We start from the raw sequence: 21,507 nt of genomic DNA, 5'->3' as shown, positions 1-21,507 counted from the left end.
GGTTAGTGAGTGAGTGAGTGAGTGAGTGGATGTGTTGTGGGGTTGGTGAGTGGGTGAAACATAGAAACATAGAAAATAGGTGCAGGAGTAGGCCATTCGACCCTTCGAGCCTGCACCGCCATTCAATATGATCATGGCTGATCATCCAACTCAGTGTCCTGTATCTGCCTTCTCTCCATACCCCCTGATCCATTTAGCCACAAGGGCCACATCTAACTCCCTCTTAAATATAGCCAACAAACTGGCCTCAACTACCTTCTGAGTTCCAGAGATTCACCACTCTCTGTGTGAAAAATGTTTTTCTCATCTTCGTCCTAAAGGATTTCCCCTTTATCCTTAAACTGTGACCCCTTGTCCTGGGCTTTCCCAACACCGGGAACAATCTTCCTGCATCTAGCCTGTCCAACCCCTTAAGAATTTTGTAAGTTTCTATAAGATCCCCCCTCAATCTTCGAAATTCTAGTGAAGGTGTGGGTTTGGTGAGTGTGTGAGGGTGTTGTGGGATTGATGAGTGTGTGGGTGAGGGTGTTGTGGGGCCAGTGTGTGGCTGAGTGTATTGGGTTAGTGAGTGAGTGGGTGTTGTGGGGTCAGTGTGTGGGTGAGTGTTGGGTCAGGGTGAGGATGTTGTGGGGGTCAGGGTGAGGGTGTTGTGGGGTCAGTGTGTGGCTGGGTGTGTTGGGTTAGTGAGTGAGTGAGTGAGTGGATGTGTTATGGGGTTGGTGAACCTGTGAGGGTTCCGCAGTAACTCATGTTTTTGATTATATTGTGTGGTGACAGAATGTGGGTGACTGCAGGATTTTGACCACTTGTGCATATAGTATTTGTAGAGTATTGCGCTGAGGACGATGACACCAGGCTGATGGAAAGCTCTACTATTTTTTTTCAGATAGAACCACTGACTGGTCCTGTGCATGGTGGCACGCGCCTCACTATTAGAGGCCGGAACCTGGGCCGCAGGTTCAGTGACATCGCTGATGGTGTTCGCATTGGTGGCGTTTCATGTACCCCTGTACAGGAAGATTATGTTGTCTCATCACAGTATGTAGTTTCACCATTTCCTTTTCTCCATTCTGGGCATGAAAATATGTGATAATAGTAACCACTAACCCCTCCCTTAATGCATTGAGCAATCACAGGCTCCGTGCACACTTGTCGGTGAGTGCCGAGCCAGTGAGAGCCGTGATTTTGTATGTGTGAACGTGGTTTATGTGTGTTACGGTCATTTGTGCTTAGGTGGCACAATCTGGTTCTTTATGTGTGCAATCTTCATCAGTTTGAACTGAGTCTGCGTATGCACAAGATTGGCTGGGGTGGGGGAAGGAATATGCAGTTGAGAAGAGGAGCAGATGGAGATAAAGAGAAGCTGAGTGAGGCGATACTGAATGTTTGTTTGTCTTTCAGGATTGTGTGCATAACTAACGGGACCAAAAGAGAGTTCACCAACGCGGTAAGCGTCAGGGTCCAGGAGGAAGAAAGCTCCAAGCAAAGATTTTCTTTCTTGGTAAGTCACAATTTCACTAAGATCATCAAAACGTGGCAAGGAAACAGACAAGGAAATAGAATCATTGAGTCACAGAGCATGGATCAGGCCCTATGGGTGGGGAATGGAGTGATATAGACCACGTGCAGGCAGGTGGAACTAGGTAAATTGGCATCATGATCAGTACAGACTTTGAGGGCCAAGGGGCCTCTGCTCAACTGTTCTATACATTATGCTCTATGTTAATACTCTTAGTGCTGTTCAACTGATGTTTTGTTCAGCTGCAACATGATATTCCTTGGCCCATGTCTTGTCTGCAAGTACACCTAATACATTTTCACTGTCCTGTCCACCTGCTCGCCATTTTCAAGAAGCTGTGGACTTGAACCCCAATGTCTTTCTGTACAGCAATGCTCCAGAAGTCCGTGCCTTTTAGAGTATGTCCACTTCCCAAAGTGCAATGCTTGATAGTTATCTTGGATTGAATTGCATCTGCCACCACACGGCCCAACTTCTCAACTGATCTATGTCCTGCTTTGTCTTGAGACAGCTTTCTTTGCCATCTACAACACCCCCAACTGTTGTGTTATCTGCAAGCTGACAAATCAGACCACTACATTCTCAGCAAAGTAATTTATATATAATACAAATACCAATGGTCTCAGCACCAATCCTTGCAGCACATCACTTGTTACATATATCAAAGTCTGGAAAAACACCTTTCCACAACTATACTCAGCCTCCTATCACCCGACCAATTTTAGATGCAATTTGCCAGATTGCTTCAGATACCTTTGTTCCAACGTTCTGGATCGTCCTATAATGGGATAACTTGTTAAAATGGTACAATTGTCTGTTACGCTCCTCAGTTCAAATCCCATCAGCTGTGGGATTTAAATTCAGATAAGTAATCAGATCAGCCTAAGTAATTATGGCGGCATAGTTGCACAGCAGTAGAGTTGCTGCCTTACAGCACCAGAGATTCGGGTTCAATCCTGACTGCGGGTGCTGTCTGTACGGACTTTGTACGCTCTCCCTGTGGCTGCCTGGATTTTCTCCGGGTGCTCCGGTTTCCTCCAACGCTCCAAAGACGTACATGTTAATTGGCTTCGGTAAAAATTGTAAATTGTCCGTAGTGTGTTGGACCACGGTAGTGTAGATGGTGATTGCTGGTCGGCACGGACTCAGTGGGCCGAACGGCCTGTTTCCGCTCAGTATCGCTAAACTAAACTAAATTAATCTAATCGGGGTTTATTTTGGATAGACTTGGTGGGATGATGTAATAGAGCACATAGACTGGCCCTTCACAATAGTGCACAGATACTGGCCCTTCAGCCCACTGTGTCCATGCCAACCATTAACCATGTGCTTCCTGATCTCAAACTCCCCAGCATATTCTCTACACTGATCTCCAAATCCTCCATATCGTTTTCATTTGTAGGGACATTTACTGTACATTATCAGTATATGAATCTGAAATATATTATGGATACATGTGTGAAGTGATGATATGTATAAATAACATATAACAATGGGGTAAGTGTTGGTTTGTTTGAGTGATCTGAGATTAATGTAGAGTGGGGTGAGTCTACAGTAGTGTATGTTCATGTATTGTATGCATGCATGCGTGTTGATAACTAGAAGCTGCAATGTGCATTGGTGCAAAAGGTCATAAGGCCATTCGGCCCATCAAGTCTACTCCGCCATTCAATCATGGCTGATCTATCTCTCTCTCCTAACCCCATTCTCCCTCCATCTCCCCATAACCTCTGACACCTGTACTAATCAAGAATCTATCTCTGCCTTAAAAATATCCACTAACTTGGCCTTCACAGCCTTCTGTGGCAAAGAATTCTACAGATTCACCACCCTCTGACTATATAAATTTCTCCTCATCTCCTTCCTAAAAGAATGTCCTTTAACCCTGTGGCTATGACCTCTGGTCCTGGACTCACCCACTAGTTGAAACATCCTCTCTACATCCACTCTATCCAAGCCTTTCACTATTCTGTATGTTTTAATGAAGTCGCCCCTCATTCTTCTAAACTCCAGCGAGTACAGGCCCAGTGCCAACAAACGCTCATCATAGGTTAACCTACTAATTCCTGGAATGCATAGTTTTAATACATATTGAGGGTGTGTGCATGTTATGTACATAAGCCAATGCACATTTGCAGTGAATGTCCATAACCAGTGTCGAGTGTCATGGGATTGTGCAACACGTCCCCAATGAAGCAACACTGAATCGTCCTGGAGATTTTTACCCAGTTACCCCTCAACCTTTTCACACTGGTTGTCATTGCTGTTGGATGCTTGCATGTTTGTTTTCTATCTGTGGGCATGGTTTAGATTTTCTATTCCAGATATTTATCGGTTGAACTTGTGTTTTTCCTGGATAGGTTCCTGAGACTATCTTGGTAGTGCCAGATCAAGGACCCAAAGCTGGAGGCACCAGAGTCACCATCAGCGGCAAAAATCTGCATATTGGTTCTTCAGTCAGGATCATTGTCAATGATACCGAGGACTGTATCAATGTAAGGTAAGTCACTTGAACAGCAGCCTGAATAATTATTGATGGATCAACTCATTTTGACGGCAGCACAAAGTATATGTGAAACAGAACATCACTGAATGCAACTTAAGAAGGGTGTAAAGGCAGAACTTGAAGATATTCAGATTAAGCTTTTGAGCGATCTAATGATGTAACACTTTCTCAGATTGGACCCTTTTGAGTATCTTGTTTTGTACGAGATGTGGGTGAGGCCACACATGTGGTATTGTGTTCAGTTTTGGTCACCCTGCCATAGGAAAGGTGCCATTTAGCTGGGAAGAGTGAAGAGAAGATTTAGGAGGATATTGTCAGGATCCAAAGGCCTGAGCCACGGGGAGAGGTTGGGCAGGGTATTATTCCTTGCAACATCAAGGACCGAGGGGTGATCTTCTAGACGTGTATAAAATCATGAGGGGAGTAGATCAGGTGAATGCTCAAAGCATTCTTCCCACTGTTGGGGAATAAAGAACTAGAGGACATAGGTTTAAGGTGAGAGGGGAATGAGTTAATAGACACCAGAGGGGCAACCTTTGGAACAAACTGCCAGAGGAAGTAGTTGAGGAAGGTAGAATAACAGATATTTAACAGATATTTGGACAGGTACATAGATTGGGAAGGTTTAGAGGGATATGGGTCAAACTCCGCCAAATGAAGCCTTAGATGGGGGATCTTGGTCGCCAAGGACAGGTTGGACCGAATGGAATGTTTTATGATGCTATGACTATTTTAACTCTGCTTTAAAAACAATTTCAGATTGAATCTTTCACCAAATGTACTCAGCAGACCTAAATTAAATTTAGTCAGTGCATCCTCTCCAGTTCTCCTTAACTGCAACCTCAGCAAAACACTTACTCCCTCAGCGACATTGGCCCTCACCACCCACCAGAAAGGCCACATCTTAGAGGCTACCTGGACCATCCTCACAAAGATCTTCTCCCAACCCCTCCACCAACTAGGGTCTTCTCTCCTCCTCCCCACCTCCCCAGCTGAACCTGCAGATGTTCCTGAACTGCCCAGTTCCTCAACTGCCCTGTTCACCATAGGCTTGTCACCTCCCTTCAGTTCATCTTCTTGGTGTGTTGCATCGGGAAGGCTAGAAGTAATATCAAAGATGCCTATCTATCACCCTCTCTGTTCCAACTTCTCTTTTCTACCTTCTGGGAGAAGATACAAGAGTTTGAAAGCCCTAAGTTCCAGACTACTTCGGATTCCACGACACCATTCTGCTGTTTTGCATTCATCATTGCATTTAGTATGTATCCCATGTACTATATGAGGTTCATGTGAATAAGGAATTTCATTTTAACCTGATATAAATGACAATAAACTAATCTGAATCTGAATCTAACAATAGAGACTGGTTTATATGCCACCATAATTGCTGTGGAATTCAAAAACATTCTTTAAATGAGTAAAAATGAACCACAAAACTACAAAACTATTTTAAAATCTTATTTGGTTCACTGATGCCCATCTAGGGAAGATATCTGGTTTTCTTACTCTGTCTCACCTGCACATGACTTCAGACCTACCAGCATCCTCTGGAATGATCACTCAGGTCACATTGGTTTTCCCAGCAATGCCCAAATCATGAAGGTTAAATAAATTAATTAATTAAAACATTTCCTCAGTGAATAATTTGAGGATTTTGGCCACATGTTGGTTGCCATGGTTTCTATAGGAACTACACTTCAGAGGTACATCATTGGCTGTAAAGTGCTTCACGGTGTAATGATTCCATGAGAGATGTTATATAATTGCAAAAGAAGACATAGAGTGCTGAATTAGCTCAGTGGGTCAGGTAGTATCTCAGGAGAATGTGGACAGGTGAAGTTTTGGGTCAGGAGGGGGAGAAGAAAGCTGGAAGAGAGGAGGGGCAGAACGAAGCCTGGCAGGTAAAAGGCCTTCACAGGTGAGGTTATTTGATTGGCAGATGATTAGACAAAGGCCAGCGATGAAGAGGCAGAAGGTGTGAGACAAAAATATTGTAGAGTTGTGAATTGTGAAGCTAGAGGAATGAATACAGGTGGAAGGGTAGGGGGTGGAGAGAAATAGATGCAAGTCCAGGTGGGGAGGTTATGGAGGAAGATGGGAAAGGTGGAAGGTTATGTAGTTACTGAAAATTGGAGAATTTAATATTCACACCATTAAGGAACTCAAGTGGAATATGAGGTGTTGTTCCTCTGGTTTGTATGTGGTCTCCCTCTGGCAATGGAGGTGGCTCAAGACAGAAAGGTCAGTATGAGAATGGGAAGATGGGTTCAAATAGATAGCAACGAGGAGATCCAACAGGCCTTGGCATAAAAGTATTTGCTGAAATGATTGCCGTGCCTACTCTTGGTCTCGCTGTACTGGCGGCCATGTTATATAAATGCAAACTTTTCTTTTCATAGACGGAACCAGAGTGCCATTGTCTGTGTAATGCCGGCCATGCATGGAGCTGAGGGAGCCATTTCCATCTGTGTCCAGTTTGAGAGTAGATGCATCAACAAGACCATGACCTACAAGTATCGAGAGAACCCATTGATAGAAAGTATCAGCCCATACACCAGCTACATCAGGTAAGATGGAATTTTTTCATAAACAGTAGAAACAAGGAACTGCAGTTTTTTTTTTAAGAAGACACAAAGTGCTGAAGTAAGTCAGCAGGTCAGGCAGCATCTATGGAGAAATGTGTAGGAAGGAACTGCAGATGCTGGTTTAAACTGTACATAGACATAAAATGCTGGAGTAACTCAGCGGGACAGGCAGCATCTCTGGATGATCATAGAATGATTTATTCTTTGTCCTTGATCTCTATTCCCTCTGTCCTGTTTTCACACCTTACACTTCCTTATCTATATATCTCCCTCTCTCCTGACATCAGTCTGAAGAAGGGTCTCGACCCGAAACGTCACCCAATATTTCTCTCCAGAGATGCTGCCTGTCCTGCTGAGTTACTCTACCATTTTGTGTCTAGCATCTCTGGAGAACACGGATAAGCGGCATTTCGGGTCGAGACCCTTTTTCACTCTGCATGATGATGGATATCTCCATATTTAATATGAAAGTCAAAAATTTAGCCGGTCAGGTAACATATTTGGAACGAGAAATAGAACTTATCACATCAGATATCCTTCTTCGGAAATGGGAAAGAGAGAAAACAAGTTGGCTTCAAATTGCAATGAATGTGGGGAGAACAAAGGTAATATCGTGTCAGGGTGTGGCTAGGGTTGTGGTGAGGATAATTTTGCAGAGGTCATCCAGTCAATGGGTAAAGGGGGAGAGGGCCATTAGAGAGAGAGAATCCGAACAAGCTATTGGTATCACAAGTACAAAGGCCTTCATCAGTTAGGGTAGTAACAATAGAAGTTGGGATGTATGTTACAGTTCACAAGACATTGGTGAGTCTGCATTTGGGGTATTGTGTTCAGTTTAGGTCACCCTACGAGAGGTTGAAAGAGTGCAGTGAAGATTTGCGAGATATTGTCAGGACTCGGGAGCATGAGCTTTAGGGAAAGGTTGGCTAGGACTTTATTCCTTGAAGCTCAGGAGCTTGAGGGGTGATCTTATTGAGGTTTATAAAATGATGAGGGAATTAGATAGGGTGAATGCAGAGATTGTTTTACTCAGGGTAGGGAAATCAAGAACCAGGAGACAAACAGTAGGTTCAAGGTGAAAGGGGAAAGATTTAATAAGAGGCTGATGGGCAACTTTTTCACTCAGATGGTGTGAGGTATATGGAATGAGCTGCCTGAGGAGGTAGTTGTGATAGGTACTATAAGAGCATTTAAAAGACACTTGGACAGGTACATGGAAAGGAAAGGTTCGGAATGATATGGGCCAAGCGTGGGTGGACTACCATATATGGGACATCTCAGTCAGCATGAACAAGTTAGGCCGCAGGGCCTGATTCTGTGTTGTATGACTCTTTTACTAATCATTCCAGTACATTCTGTGGATAGGATAGACTATAGCCAGTGGGCATCTATGGTAGTGGATGGGGAATCTATGCAGGATGCTATGGTTTGGATAATGTGCGTGTTCCTAAGAACCATTGGAGCTGCACATACAGGCAAATAGAGTGAAGCTCCATCAGGTCCTGAGTCTATCAGGGGATGAGTCTATCACTTCTACCAATGCTGCACTGGACACAGGAATCTCTCACGCAAAGATTGGTGACAATTAGGTCAAATATGTTTGTATCTCTTGTTGATTTGCTCACTATCTACTGCAGACCTTTAGGATGGTTAGTTTAGGTAGTGATGGTGCTGGTAAGCGGGTTTTGGTGATGGACCTCGAAGTCCCTACAATGAGTATGTTCTGTGTCCTTGTTATTATCAGTGCTTCTTACATATGGTTGTTCAACATGAAGAGCATAGATTGGAGGGATATGAACCAAACACAGGCAGGTTGGGCTAGTGTAGCTGGGCCATGTTGGCCGGTGAGGGCAAGTTGGGCCAAAGGGCCTGTTTTCACACTGTGTCACTCTATGACACTATGACTCTATTCATCATCTGCAGAAGAGCAGAAGGTGCTAATCAAAAGCAGGTCGCCTTGCCTGTGTTTATGGTATCAGTCAGTCACTCTTGTATCATGGTGCTGGTCTGTAACTGTCTTGTAAGCTGATGTCAGACTGATATCAGTTACCACAGCATCAGGCTGCAGAACTTGGGTTCCCGTGTCATTGAAGTATAAGTCACTATAACTGTATAGTAACATCCTGCTTTCTCTGCAGTGGTGGACGGGAGATCACAGTAAAAGGCCAGCGATTCAATTTGATACAGAATGTCGTCATGATGGTTAAATGCATTGGATGGGCTCAGTCGGTGAGTTTCTTATTCTAGTTGAAAATAAATATCTGAACTTTTCTTACATTGATACCCAAGTCAACTGGGATAGTTTTGACATCAATATGAAGTGTGTGTACAACTTGAATTTGTGCTTTCAATGGATCAAGCTATGGATGTGGAACTGATGCAGAGCATAAGGTTTTAAAATTGCCTTTGTGAGGTTAAAGCTCAGAGGCTTTGTTTTGATGGAGTACACATCCCTTTTATTTTCTAGCACCTGTGACCTTATTGTATGGGGAGGGTCATATTGAGAAAGGGTGGTTAAGGAATGCCACCCGTTCCGTCATTCTTGGGTACGTCTGTACCAACGGTTGTAGTGGCAGGTGTAAGATCAGCCTTCCTGAGAGTGAATGTATGGACAGCAACTGGTCCAAATGGAGTCCCTGGCCTTGTCTTCAGGATGGACCAGCTGGCAGAGGTATTCACAGACATCTTTAACCTCTGACACTACATCATGAGGTCTCCTCTGGCTTCACAGTAGGCTACGGACCAAATGCTCATAAATGAGTGCATGGTCAGCATAAACATGGCGAACTGAAGGGACTCTTAATGCTGTATGACTCTCTGACTCTTGCTCTGCTTTCATGCAAGCTATTGACCGCTATATTGTGACACTACAATGACAGCAAACAGATTCTACGCCTGTGCTCTTTAAGCCAGCGTCCTGTGTGCCATACCCTTTATCTTCCTGCAGCTCGGCACTTTCTTGACCTGAAGTTGCCATGGAGCTAAGACCTACCTGGATAATGCTGAGCCTACACTGGCTAATGTTGTAGATCCCATGCTTGTGCTCACTTTATGGACGATACAATATCATCACTGCCTGAACCTCGGTTATTTTGTTGACATATCTGTTGTGCTGCTTCAAGTAAGAATTTCATTTTTCCGTTTCGGGATATTTGACAATAAAATACTCTTGACTCTCAGTTCACAGGCTCCTTTAAGAATACATTTCAAAAACTCCAGCACCTGTGTGATCCTGCTACATCTTTTCCAACCACACACTCACAGGTTCAGCCACAAATTATAAGTGTTTCATCTTTCTTCCTATTCATGCAGGTGTGCGAAGTAAAGAAACTAGTTGTACTTTTAATGAGACAAATTTTCTTTTTGTTTTTCAGACATGTGAAGTTGTGAGTGATTCTGTTCTCATCTGTCCATCTCCAGCCTATTCGGTTTCCAAAGTGATCATTAATTTCTATATCAATGGGATTCTCTATCAGAAACGTAGACGAGGGTTCTCCATGGAATATTTCAACGATCCACAGTTCTCCCGCAAGGAGAAGTTGATTAAGCACCATCAGGGAGAGCCTCTCACTCTGGTGATTGAGGTGAGTGATCCTTGCAACTCACCTTGACACATTTATTCAACACACACTCATTCATTAATGCACTGTTGGAAATCCACCAGATATCTTCTGTGTGTGGAACTCCGCATTGCTGTGAACATTCCTCCTGCCCTTGAATCCACGGACCATTTCTCACACTGGATCTCCCAATCTCCATTACAGGATATAATCTGTCCACTGAAATCCACTGTAAACCCACTAACTCGACTCCACCTCCCCCCATCCTGTCTTCCGTAAAGACACCATCCCATTTCCACCTTCGCCTGGTCTACACTTTCACTCCACGGGTCCATGGAGCAATTTCCAGTCAGATGTTTAAAGTCACACACTAAGACAACCCTGTCACTTTGGCATATTTCGGAAATCTGCCTACATATCTGTTCCCCCTCACGGTGACTACCCTTCCCTACCTGGTTCCATATTTCCCATTGTTCCCCCCCATATCTGGTCCACCCATCACATTGTAACTTCTGTCTCTACCTTCACCCTCCCTCGTCCCATCTGGTTTCATCTGCTAATGTTTTTTTTCTTATTCTGTTTACATTTATCACCTGCATTATCTCTCCCTATAAACTCCCCCCTCCTCCCCCTAGCTCCATTTGCCCATCTCCACCCCTTCACTATTCCACACATCACCTATCTATCCTCTTTATACTAGCTCTCTCCCTTCTACATTCTCAGGCATGCTCTCACCCAAAATGTTGACTATCTATTTGCCTCCACAGATGCTGCCCGATCTGCTGAGCGTTTCCTCCAACAATTTGTTTTTTGATCCAGATTCTGGCTTTTGTGTCTCCTGTGCAACCACCTTCTCTTTCTGATCAATGAATCCTGAATCGTCCTGCTGTGTTTTATCATTGTCTAGGAAGACAGACAGGCAGGATCCCTGCTCCCAACCAACTGGCATGATAGCATTGAGCAAGAGAGAAGTATTATCCAGGGTTCCTCCTCCTGATCATTGCCCTGGAAACCTGCCTGAGAGAGGGGAGAATCAGATGAGGTATTGTCTCTGATCATAGAGGTAGACAAGAAATCTAAGACAGACACAAATAGTTGGAGTAACTCAGCGGGTCAGACAGCATCTCTGGAGAAAAGGTATAGGTGACGTTTTCGGTCGAGACCCTTCTTCACAAATCTGCTCTTTCCTCCCTCATTGACAGAGGACAGAGGGAGGAGAAAGGCTACACATCATCTCATGTCTGCCTCACTCTCTCTGCATTCTGTCTGCTCTCTGCCCCCTCACTCTCTTCTCCCTGATTCATAACTGCACCTGGTCAATGACTATTTCCCCACATCCTTCATTGCTAACTTTCTCCTTTCACAGAAGATACCGGACAACTTGAACTTGGCTCCTGAGGAATACAAAGTGACGATTGGCCCTTTTCCTTGTGACATCTATGTTGTTAAGGGAAAGATTCACTGCACCATGAATGTGTCGATCAATTCTGATGAACAGCAGTTGCCTGTCACGGTAAGCAAGAGAAAGTTAGAGCGACCGTGTTTGAACCACCTCCTCCCACCTCCCACTATCTCCACGCTCCCACCTCTCCTACCCTCTTCACCCTCACTTGGTGCAAGTCTTCAGGCATGAGGTGACTGTGGGCTGTCACGGGGAACAGACACTTCACAGTGGAGCACTGGGAGAGTTGTTGGAAGTGAATACGTTGCTGCTCACTCAGCACAGGGCTTGGGTTCATGGCAAACAAAAGAAACTGGACAATAGCAACATTTGCATAAATCTTATTGTTTAAATAGAAAGAAAGTAACTCAGCAGGTTAGGCAACATCTCTGGAGAACATAGGGCCTGAGCTACAGGGAGAGTTTGAGCAGGCTAGGATTTTATTCCTTGTAGTACAGGAGGATGAAGGGTGATCTTAAAGAGGTGTAGAAGATCATGAGGGTGTGAAAAAACTTATACTTAAATTCTGTAAAAAGATAACAGTCCCACAGTGAAGATGTGGATCACAGAAATGACCAAGACACTACATTTAGAAAAAATAAGGCTTGTTTTGGCTGAGAAATCAGACCAATTTCCAAAATATGGTCTCCTTTCGTTGAATTTCTTCAACAACAGAATGGTTGAACACAAATTCGAAACTGATGCTCGGGTTGGAGGAGCGGGTGTAGGGAAGGATAGTGGGACATATCTGTGCTTTTTTTCTCTCATTTCTTTGTCAGTTCAGGGTTTTTTTTCTTCTTTCTTTTTCGTATCTTTCTTCTTCCTCTTCATTCTTTCCTTTTTACTTTTTTCCGATTCACTTATCAGTTTATAAAATGTTAAAACTGAAGCCGTATAAAAATTGTATAATTGTTATGTCGATTTCTTTCTTCTTGTACAATTGCTTCTAATAAAATAAACATTAAAAAAAAAAGATCATGAGGGGGATAGATAGGGCAAATCTATGCACAGGGACCTGAAGAGCAGCTTCCTCTCCCACTTGTCCTCCTTGCTCACATGACCTTCCCCTCTTGTGCGCTCTGCTGTAGGTGCAAGTGGGAAATTACAATGAGACGATTGCAATGGTACAACTGGGAGAGAGTGTGACATCAGTCGTGATATCGATCGTGGTCTGCCTGTTGTTGCTGCTGGCTTGTGGCATCGGTAAGAAACTCACCCCTCTGGTTGGTAAATATTACTGGAAACACAGCAGGGTGAGCAGCATCTGCAGAGAGAAGCAACTAATGTTCCAGGACTGGAGCACTGAAGCAAATATCAGATGTCCAGATATTGTTGTGTTTTCTCACATTCACATCCCCCTCCCCGTTCACTCACACCTCTCCCTCCTACCTCACTCCCAGCTCCCTCTCTCTCCTCCCTCCCACTTCCCCATCCCTCCTCACACCCGCGTTCCCATTCTTACTCCTTGCACCTCACTTTAACATCTCTTCCTTCTTCGCTTCCACTTCCCCTCATTCTTCACTCCTGTCTGCCCCTCTTCCTCAACTCCCACTTCCCTTTGCTCCTCACTCCCTCCTTCCTCACTGCCACCCCTTCCCTTCTCTGTCCCTACTTCTCCCTCACTCTCACCTTCTTCACTCCCATCTTTCCTCTCCCCCCCCCCCCCCCCCCCTTCCACTTCCCACTTTCTCCACACTCCCACCTCTCTTCCACTCCCACTTACCCTCCTCCTTTACTCACACATGCCCCCTCCCTTCTCACTCTATTTCCTGCATTCTGGTTCACAGGCTGAATGGCTTCCTGCGTTCCCACCTTGCTCCCTCTTTCCACGGGATGATCCAGTGTTCTGGACTGAACCAACTGTTCATGACTGGTGGGAATGTCTTTTGTATATCCAACTCTCCTCTTTGTGGACAGGAGAGGGCAGGGGAGCTAGTCCAGCTGGATCGCAGAGCCAATATGGATTCTGTGGGTAAATAGTCTCCATTTTGTAACTATTCTGTGTTTTCTAGCCTTGGTCATCTTCTGTACAAAGAGCCGTCGAGCTGAGCGATATTGGCAGAAGACTCTGATTCAGATGGAAGAGATGGAGGCTCAAATCAGGGAGGAGATTCGGAAAGGTACGAGCTTTGCCGGCCATAGGGGATGAGCAGACCAGAGGTCCCATTTACTGGACAACAAAGTACATGTACAATACCTCTTCTAGATGGGACAACCACAACAGTAAACCTCAATCATAGTGTTAAGCCCAGTGGGCATGTTCAACAGTACAACACAGTCAAAAGCACACCTTCGAAGTTCTTTCTGTTCAATAATGGACAGAAGCAAATTAGGATACGGTCCAATATGGTAATCTGCCTTAAATGTGGTCCTCAAGTAATGTGGTGGGTTAAAAGTGCTGATAGAACTCAGCATATCAGGCTGCCTCTGGAGGGAAATTGGCAGACAATGTTTTGGGTCAGGACCCTTGTTCTGACTGATAGAATAAGGGCGAGAAAGCTGGAAAAGAAAGATGGGTGGTGGGGTAAAGTCTGGCAAGTGATAGGTGGATACAGGCAAGGGGGGTGATTAGCACTTGGATGCAGATAGTGACAAAGCTGGAGGTGTAAAGGAAACAAAAGAGTGTTAGGTAAGGAAAGAAGACGAGAAAAATGTAAAGCCAAAGGGAGGGACAAGGGAGGAAGGGGACAAAATGAGAGGAATGAGCATGAAAAAAGGGGGGAATCGAAGTTGGGTGGGCTGCGAGATGAGCAGAGAATACAGAGAACTGTTGACTACAATAAGCTGGGGGATATTAAGTGGTGCTACATAGATGTAAGTGTTTCTCTTTGTTGAGAGGTAGGTACTTACCCCCTGCCTTCTCTTATGCTGCAGGTTTTGCTGAGTTGCAGACTGATATGACTGACCTCACCAAGGAGCTAAACCGGAGCCAGGGTATTCCCTTCCTCGAGTACAAGTACTTCATCATTCGCACCTTTTTCCCAAAAGTGAGTCAATTTGTGTTCATTGCCACTCTGCTTTCTCCCACCAATTTCAGGCTAGGACCTCCTGAACTCAGCTACCTCTCAAACTTTTAACCAGTGTACCCCTTCCCACTCCCACCAATGCTTTTTTTCCCACCAAATTCACAATTATTAGGGCTGGGGGTTGTCACTGTGTTGTGAGCTAGCACCATTTGCAGCACCTGTTTAGCATGTCATTCATAGGTGGTCCAATTTCTAGGACCTCCACTCTCTCTACTCCCCCCCCCTTTCACACTCCACCTTGAATATCCCCATTCTCTCCCTTCCCTCCTTCTGTCTCTCCCCTTCCCCTACCTTACCCTTATGCCCCTGTCCCACTTAGGAAACCTGAACGGAAACCTCTGGAGACTTTGCGCCCCACCCAAGGTTTCCGTGCGGTTCCCGGAGGTTTTGGTAAGTCTCCCTACCTGCTTCCACTACCTGCAACCTCCGGCAACCACCTGCAACCTCCGGGAACCGCACGGAAACCTTGGGTGGGGCGCAAAATCTCCAGAGGTTTCCGTTAAGGTTTCCTAAGTTGGACAGGGGCAATATTATTACATACCCTTTCCAACCTGTAGCCAGCTTCCCCCCTCACTCCACCTGCCCCTCCTCTTCCCCTTTCACTTTTCCCAAATGATTGGCAAGATTTATTTTGTCTGGGAGATGTCGATTTTATAACAGGTATAATGGTTGTAATTGGTTTAAGTTGTTTTAGGGTAATGTGTGGTAATGTTTTAAAATATTATATGATCTGGTAGACCATATTTGGATGGGTAGCATAAATTGGAAAGAACAAATTGAAAGCAATCAGAGTAAGAGGTGGGTGAGAACAGAGATACAAGAGACTGCAAATGCATGAATCTTGAGCAAAGATCACAGTGCTGGGGGAACTCAATGGGTCAGACAGGACCTGTGGAAGGAATGGACAGCCAACATCTCGGGTCAGGAGGACGGATTGGAACAATCCACCCCTTGGTTCCTGTGACAGATGGCGTGCAGGAGAGACAGGTTACCTAAAGGAATTTCAGGACTCACCAAACCCAATCCTTCATTCCAGTGTTCAATTGATTGTGAAAGCAGAAGCCCTGAGTGTTTCCATCAGCTGAATGCCCAGTCCAGAGAGGCCACCATCTCCAGCAACCGACCAGAGACCCACCCACTGCTGCAGCCTGAGTGGAAGGTGAGCCACAACTGGGGAATGCACTGGGATAGGACCAATGAGTCTGCTGTTTTGTGGGGCTGAGATAGATGCAGTTGTGTATTCAAAACTCTTCCTGGCAGTTTCTGGTCTGAGTACTTGTGGGGGTCTGGTCAGGAATCTTAACTCTCAGCTCTAGAGGTGTGAGACCCTCTTGTGGGGGTGTGGGAGATCTGGCTGTAGGGGACGGAGAGCACAGACGACTGTCTACGTGTGTGCTGGGTCTGTGTCTGTCCTGTGAGCGGGTAGCCAATCTGTGGGGGGGGGGGCAGTCAGTTTACAGGAGTGGAACGCACATCCTGGCTGTGGGGTGGAGGGGGATTGTGGCGACCTGTCCAGATACAGGCATTGTGCCCCACTGGAGTGTGGGAGACTTGGAGCAGAGTCCTCACTCACTTGCTCTCCCTCTTTGTTTCAGGTCCCTGAAAACTCTCGGCACAACATGGAGGAGGGCATTGCCATGTTCTCCATGCTGCTGAGCAACAAACACTTCCTCATCACGTTTGTACATTCTCTGGAACAGCAGAAGGACTTTGCTGTGCGAGACAGGTGTGAGAATGATTTTTTGTGGGGCATGGGACCATGGTAACTCTAGCCACAGCCACATAGGAATATAGGGACGTGACCTTACGCCTTTATATCTTGAGACCTGACAGCCCAGCTGACTTACACCACTTCAGGTCAAGTCCTTTCTCTGCTCCCCTCCCTCACTGCTCCCCTCCCTCACTGCTCCCCTCCCTCACTGTATCAGTCCCTCACTGACAGTATACCCCACTGTCTGCAACTCCTCCAATTTTGGTGTCTTCAACATACTCGCCAACCCATCCGCATTTATGCCTACGTCATTTATATATATATATTACAAACAGCAGAGGTCCCAGCACAGATCATTGAAGTCCATTAGTCACACACCTCCGGCAGAATAGCTACCTTCCACTACAACCCTTCTATGAATATGCCAATTTCTGAATCCTTACGACCAAGCCTTCATGAATACCGTGCATCTTAATCATCTGGATCAGCCTACCATGTGGGACCTTATGAAAAGCCTTACCAAAATCCATGCATTCAACATCCACCACCCTGCCTTCATCAATCCCTTTGGTCATCTCCTAAAAAAAACTCAATCAAGTTCATGAGACACGACCTGCCGTGTACAAAACCATGCTGGCTCTTCCTAATTAGCCCATTCTCTTTCAATCCTACCTCGAAGAATTCTCTCCAATACTTTCCCTACCACTGGCGTGAGGCTCACTGGCCTATAGTTCCCTGGATAGAAACATAGAAAAATATGTGCAGGAGTGGGCCATTCAGCCCTTCGAGCCAGCACCGCCATTCAATATGATCATGACTGATCATCTAAACTCAGTACCCCGTTCCTGCTTTTTCCCCATATCCCTTGATTCCGTTAGCCCTATGAGCTAAATCTAACTCTCTCTCGAAAACATCCAGTGTATTGGCGACCACTGCTTTCTATGGCAGAGAATTCCACAGATTCACAACTCTATGGGTGAAAGACATTTTCCTCAGACGGGCTGGCACTGGCCATCTTGGCAGGTTGGCAGCAAGCCTGGTGCATGCGTGCAGTGAATGCAACAATTAGGATGGCCACCTTGTATGATGTATTGCTTCAGGACTGAAGAATGGCAGGGAATGGGACAGGTAAAAAAGAGGGAGATTTATAACAAGGCGGGTTTGTGATCCTCCTCCCAATCACTCATCCTGTGGAAGGATTTGCGCCAAGCTAATCATCTCTTGCTTGAACCCCCGACCTCTGAACTGTTGCTGCTCCAGTGCCTGGAGAGTTATGAATTTATGGAATTCACTGCCACAGAGGGCAGCTGAGGCCAAGTCACTGGATGGATTTAAGAGAGAGTTAGATAGAGCTCTAGGGGCTAGTGGAGTCAAGGGATATGGGGAGAAGCCAGGCACGGGTTATTGATAGGGGACAATCAGCCATGATCCCAATGAATGGCGGTGCTGGCTCGAAGGGCCGAATGGCCTCCTTCAGCACCTATTTTCTCTGTTTCTATGTGTAGCTGCACAATAGTTCCCCCCCCCCCCCCCCCCTCCATCCCTGACCTCCCCAATGCACTCAGCCATCACCAAGGCTGTCCCAGGGGGGTCATGGCTAGCAGCAGACTGGCGACTCGACCCCCACTGCTCCATGGAGAGGCAATGCATGGATCTCTGACTGATCCAGTTCACTCCTGCCACCAATGGTAATGATCTGGCCCTGCAGCCAACCTCGGATCTTTGTACCCATTTAAATGGCAGCAGTGCCAGGGCAAGGTCATAGTTACACGGCAAGCTCCTGCCTTGCGCGCCACATTCCCAGAGCAAAGAAATAATTAAGTGCCATTAGGCATGTTGCTTGCCGGATGCAGGGACAAGCACTCAAACCTATCCAAACGCCAGCAGGACCTATTGCTCACTGCACTCATGGTCAGCAACTGCGAAGTCCAGCCCAAAACAAGAAGGATTTCTCCACTTCCCTTATTAAACAAAGGAACAACATTGGCCACTCTCCAGTCCTCCGTGTCCTCGCCTGTGGCTAGAGAAGAAACCAAGATCTTTGTCAAGACAAACACAATGTTCTCTCCTGCCTCCATCAATAACCTGGGATAGATCCCAGCAGGCCCTGGGAATTATCCGCCTTAATATTCTTCAAGAGCCTCAGCACCACCTTCTTGATCTCAAATTGCCCGAGCATATTTGTATTCTCCACACCGATCTCACTGTCCTTCATGTCCTTCTCCTCGGTGAATACAGATGCAAAGCACTCGTTTAGTACCTCACCTACATCCATCAACTCCAAGCAGAGATTCCCTCCTTTATCCTTGAGCTGTCCGACTTTCTCCCTGATCACACTCTTAATTTTAACATACGTATAAAAAGCCCTGGGATTTTACTAAATTAGACTTGCCAATGACCTTTCATGGCCCCTTTTGGCCCGATTGTTCTTTCCTGCTCTCTTTATAATCCTCATAACTTTCTTCTGATATAAACCTGACATACACTTCCTTTTTCGTTCTGACCAAGATTACAACCTCCTTGGTCATCCACTGTTCCCTTGCCAATCTTATGCCACTTCCTTATTGAAATGTACTGATCCTGCACTTTGATCAGCTGGCCATAAATTACTCCCGCATGTCACCTGTAGACTTACTAAATATCAACTGCTCCCAATCCACACTCCCTAACTCCTGCCTAATGGCATTGTTATCTGCCTTGTCCCAATTAAGTACCTTCCCCCAATATCCAAACCGTCCCTTTTCAAAACAATCTCAACACTTATGATCACTATCTACAAATTGCTCTTCCATCTTCACACCAGTCACCTGTCCAGTCTCGTTCCCGATACAAGGTCCTTCCTTGAGTCATAATATCCACTTACTGTTTAAGGAAACTTTCTTGGATACACCTAACAAATTCTGCCCCATCTAATCCTCTTGCCTTGAGTAAGTCCTAGTCAACATTGGGGAAGCTAAAGTAATTCACTATAATAAACCCAAGGTTTTAGCATCCTTCTGTAATCAGTCTACATATCTGCTCCTCTATTTCCCGTTGGCCTACAATATAATCCAGTTCGACTAATTTTTGCTTTCTTATATTTGAGCTAAATTCATAATGCCTCAGTAGACCTACCCATGGGTCAAATAGGGTCTCTGATGAAGTATAACTGCTAGATGTGGACACAGATGAACATACCAGGGACAGTATGAGGTTTGTCTCCACACTCACCTCTCAGTAAGGTGGTGGAAGCAGATAATAATTAAAGGGTAGAAAGGAATGTGAAGGATAACTCATTCAAGAAGGTGGCACCAATGTAATGGGCTGCACGGCTTCTTTGCAGCTGCACCCTATGTAGTGTTTCTTTAGTCCAGAGTCACAATGCAACCAGCAATAGCAGAATAAGTTCAGGAACCCAAACAGATTGCACTCCTATCAGGATGCTGATGCCAATTATATTCTTTCTCCCACTCAACTATACCAGAACACAACAGGCAGCCCAGGGGCTGCGAGCTCATGAGAGAGGGGAGCTTCGAGCAGTGGGCTACGTGACTCAGTACCACATCTGACCATCTATTAACAGGAACCGGAGGCTGGGAAACAGGAGGCTGAGCATGGCCCTAATGTAGCTGTTTCCTCACAGGTGTAACATAGCTTCCTTGCTGACCATTGCACTGCACAGTAAACTGGAGTACTTCACAAGTATCATGAAGGACCTGCTGGTGGATCTAATTGATGCCTCGGCTTCCAAAAACCCGAAGCTGATGTTGCGGAGGACAGAGTCGGTGGTGGAGAAGATGCTGACCAACTGGATGTCCATCTGCATGTACAGCTTCCTCAAGGTAAAGGTTGCACCCTCTGGGCTGCTGCTCAGACATTCACCAACAAGTTCAGTCACTTCCCACCGCACCCTCGGCTCTCCCTGCCCAGACCCTCGGCAACATATTACCATCTCTGGCTATAACCCTGCTCAATATGGTGGGAAATAATAGTGTCTGGGTAACATGTTAACTGCATGGACTTTGTTACTGCAGTCATCAGAGGTACAAGGAGAATCGTGTGTGGTCATGAGGTAAACAAAAGCAAAATGGAAGGTCATCAAGGTGAACTTCTCCTCAGTGAGAGCACGAAGACGCCACTGTGTGACTCGCGGCACAGCGACAGTGTACACAGTGATTGTACCCTGTGACAGTGTACACAGTGACATATTGCACCATGCAGTGTACATTGCCACTACACATTCACTTGCATGTCGAACTACTCTTAGGCTTCCTTGTCTGTTTAATTGCTGTCTTGCAGGAAACCGTGGGGGAGCCATTTTTCTTGCTGTTGTGTGCAATGAAGCAGCAAATTAACAAAGGTTCAGTGGATGCCATCACCGGCAAGGCTCGTTACACCCTCAACGAAGAGTGGTTGCTGAGGGAGAACATTGAGGCCAAAGCAACGGTGAGGAGCAGTGTGGTGGAGCAGTTGCTGGCAGTATCTTCTGACTCAGCAACGTTCTGAGTCTGGCATCGCTCCTGAACACAATGTTTGTGCCGAACATGATGCCAAGTTAAACTGATCTCATTTGCCTGTATATCCCTCAATTCCATGCACTTCATGTGCCCATCTAAAAGCCACTTAAACACCACTATTGTACCTGCCTCTACCATCATCCCAGCAATGCGTTCCAGGCCCCCTCTACGCTCTGTGTAAATAAAAACGTACCCCGTACATCTCCATTAAACATTTCCCCTCTTACCTCATAGCTACGGCCTCTTGTGTTGAATATTTCCACCCTGGGGGAAAATGGTTCTAACTTCTCTATCTATGCCTCTCATAATTTTACATACTTCTATCAAGTCACCACTCATTCTTCGTTCCAGAGAAAGCAATCCAAATGTATCCAACCTCTCCCTGTAGCTGAAACTCTTGTTCCCTTTTAGACACTATCCAGCCGCCTTTGGAAGTCTGCAATTAAATCCACCTCCAACTGCGTATCCTAGATCTGAACTGCTTGATAAAGGTTCATGTCACTTCTGCTTCTGTTGCCAATGCCTCCATCTTAATTCTTTAATTCTGCATCCTTATGCTAGTTGGGACATTCTCTCTCTATACTTCATGATTTCAATACCTCATTCAGAACCTTTTGCGGAAAGCACATGATCTGTTAAACTTTATTCTGGATGTCATATACC

General features: G+C 45.6%; 1 protein-coding gene across 1 annotated transcript in view; it reads left to right on the top strand.

Annotated features, from left to right (window-relative positions):
• The window catches only part of plxnd1 (plexin D1), a 68,845-nt gene that overhangs the window by 29,647 nt on the left and 17,691 nt on the right, over window positions 1-21,507 (top strand). Inside the window, exons 13-26 of the mRNA XM_033036885.1 lie at window positions 887-1,038; window positions 1,402-1,501; window positions 3,880-4,019; window positions 6,425-6,592; window positions 8,749-8,839; window positions 9,985-10,194; window positions 11,537-11,683; window positions 12,700-12,814; window positions 13,624-13,731; window positions 14,486-14,598; window positions 15,674-15,796; window positions 16,233-16,363; window positions 19,971-20,169; window positions 20,627-20,773. Of these exons, the coding sequence (XP_032892776.1) occupies window positions 887-1,038; window positions 1,402-1,501; window positions 3,880-4,019; window positions 6,425-6,592; window positions 8,749-8,839; window positions 9,985-10,194; window positions 11,537-11,683; window positions 12,700-12,814; window positions 13,624-13,731; window positions 14,486-14,598; window positions 15,674-15,796; window positions 16,233-16,363; window positions 19,971-20,169; window positions 20,627-20,773 (1,944 nt within the window). The remainder of the gene's footprint in view (window positions 1-886; window positions 1,039-1,401; window positions 1,502-3,879; window positions 4,020-6,424; window positions 6,593-8,748; window positions 8,840-9,984; window positions 10,195-11,536; window positions 11,684-12,699; window positions 12,815-13,623; window positions 13,732-14,485; window positions 14,599-15,673; window positions 15,797-16,232; window positions 16,364-19,970; window positions 20,170-20,626; window positions 20,774-21,507) is intronic.

Source organism: Amblyraja radiata, chromosome 18 (genome assembly GCF_010909765.2).
Source record: "Amblyraja radiata isolate CabotCenter1 chromosome 18, sAmbRad1.1.pri, whole genome shotgun sequence".
In the NCBI taxonomy this organism is placed as follows: Eukaryota; Metazoa; Chordata; class Chondrichthyes; order Rajiformes; family Rajidae; genus Amblyraja; species Amblyraja radiata.
The sequence above is the reverse complement of the archived record's forward strand: the minus strand, read 5'-3'. Positions and strand labels throughout refer to the sequence as shown.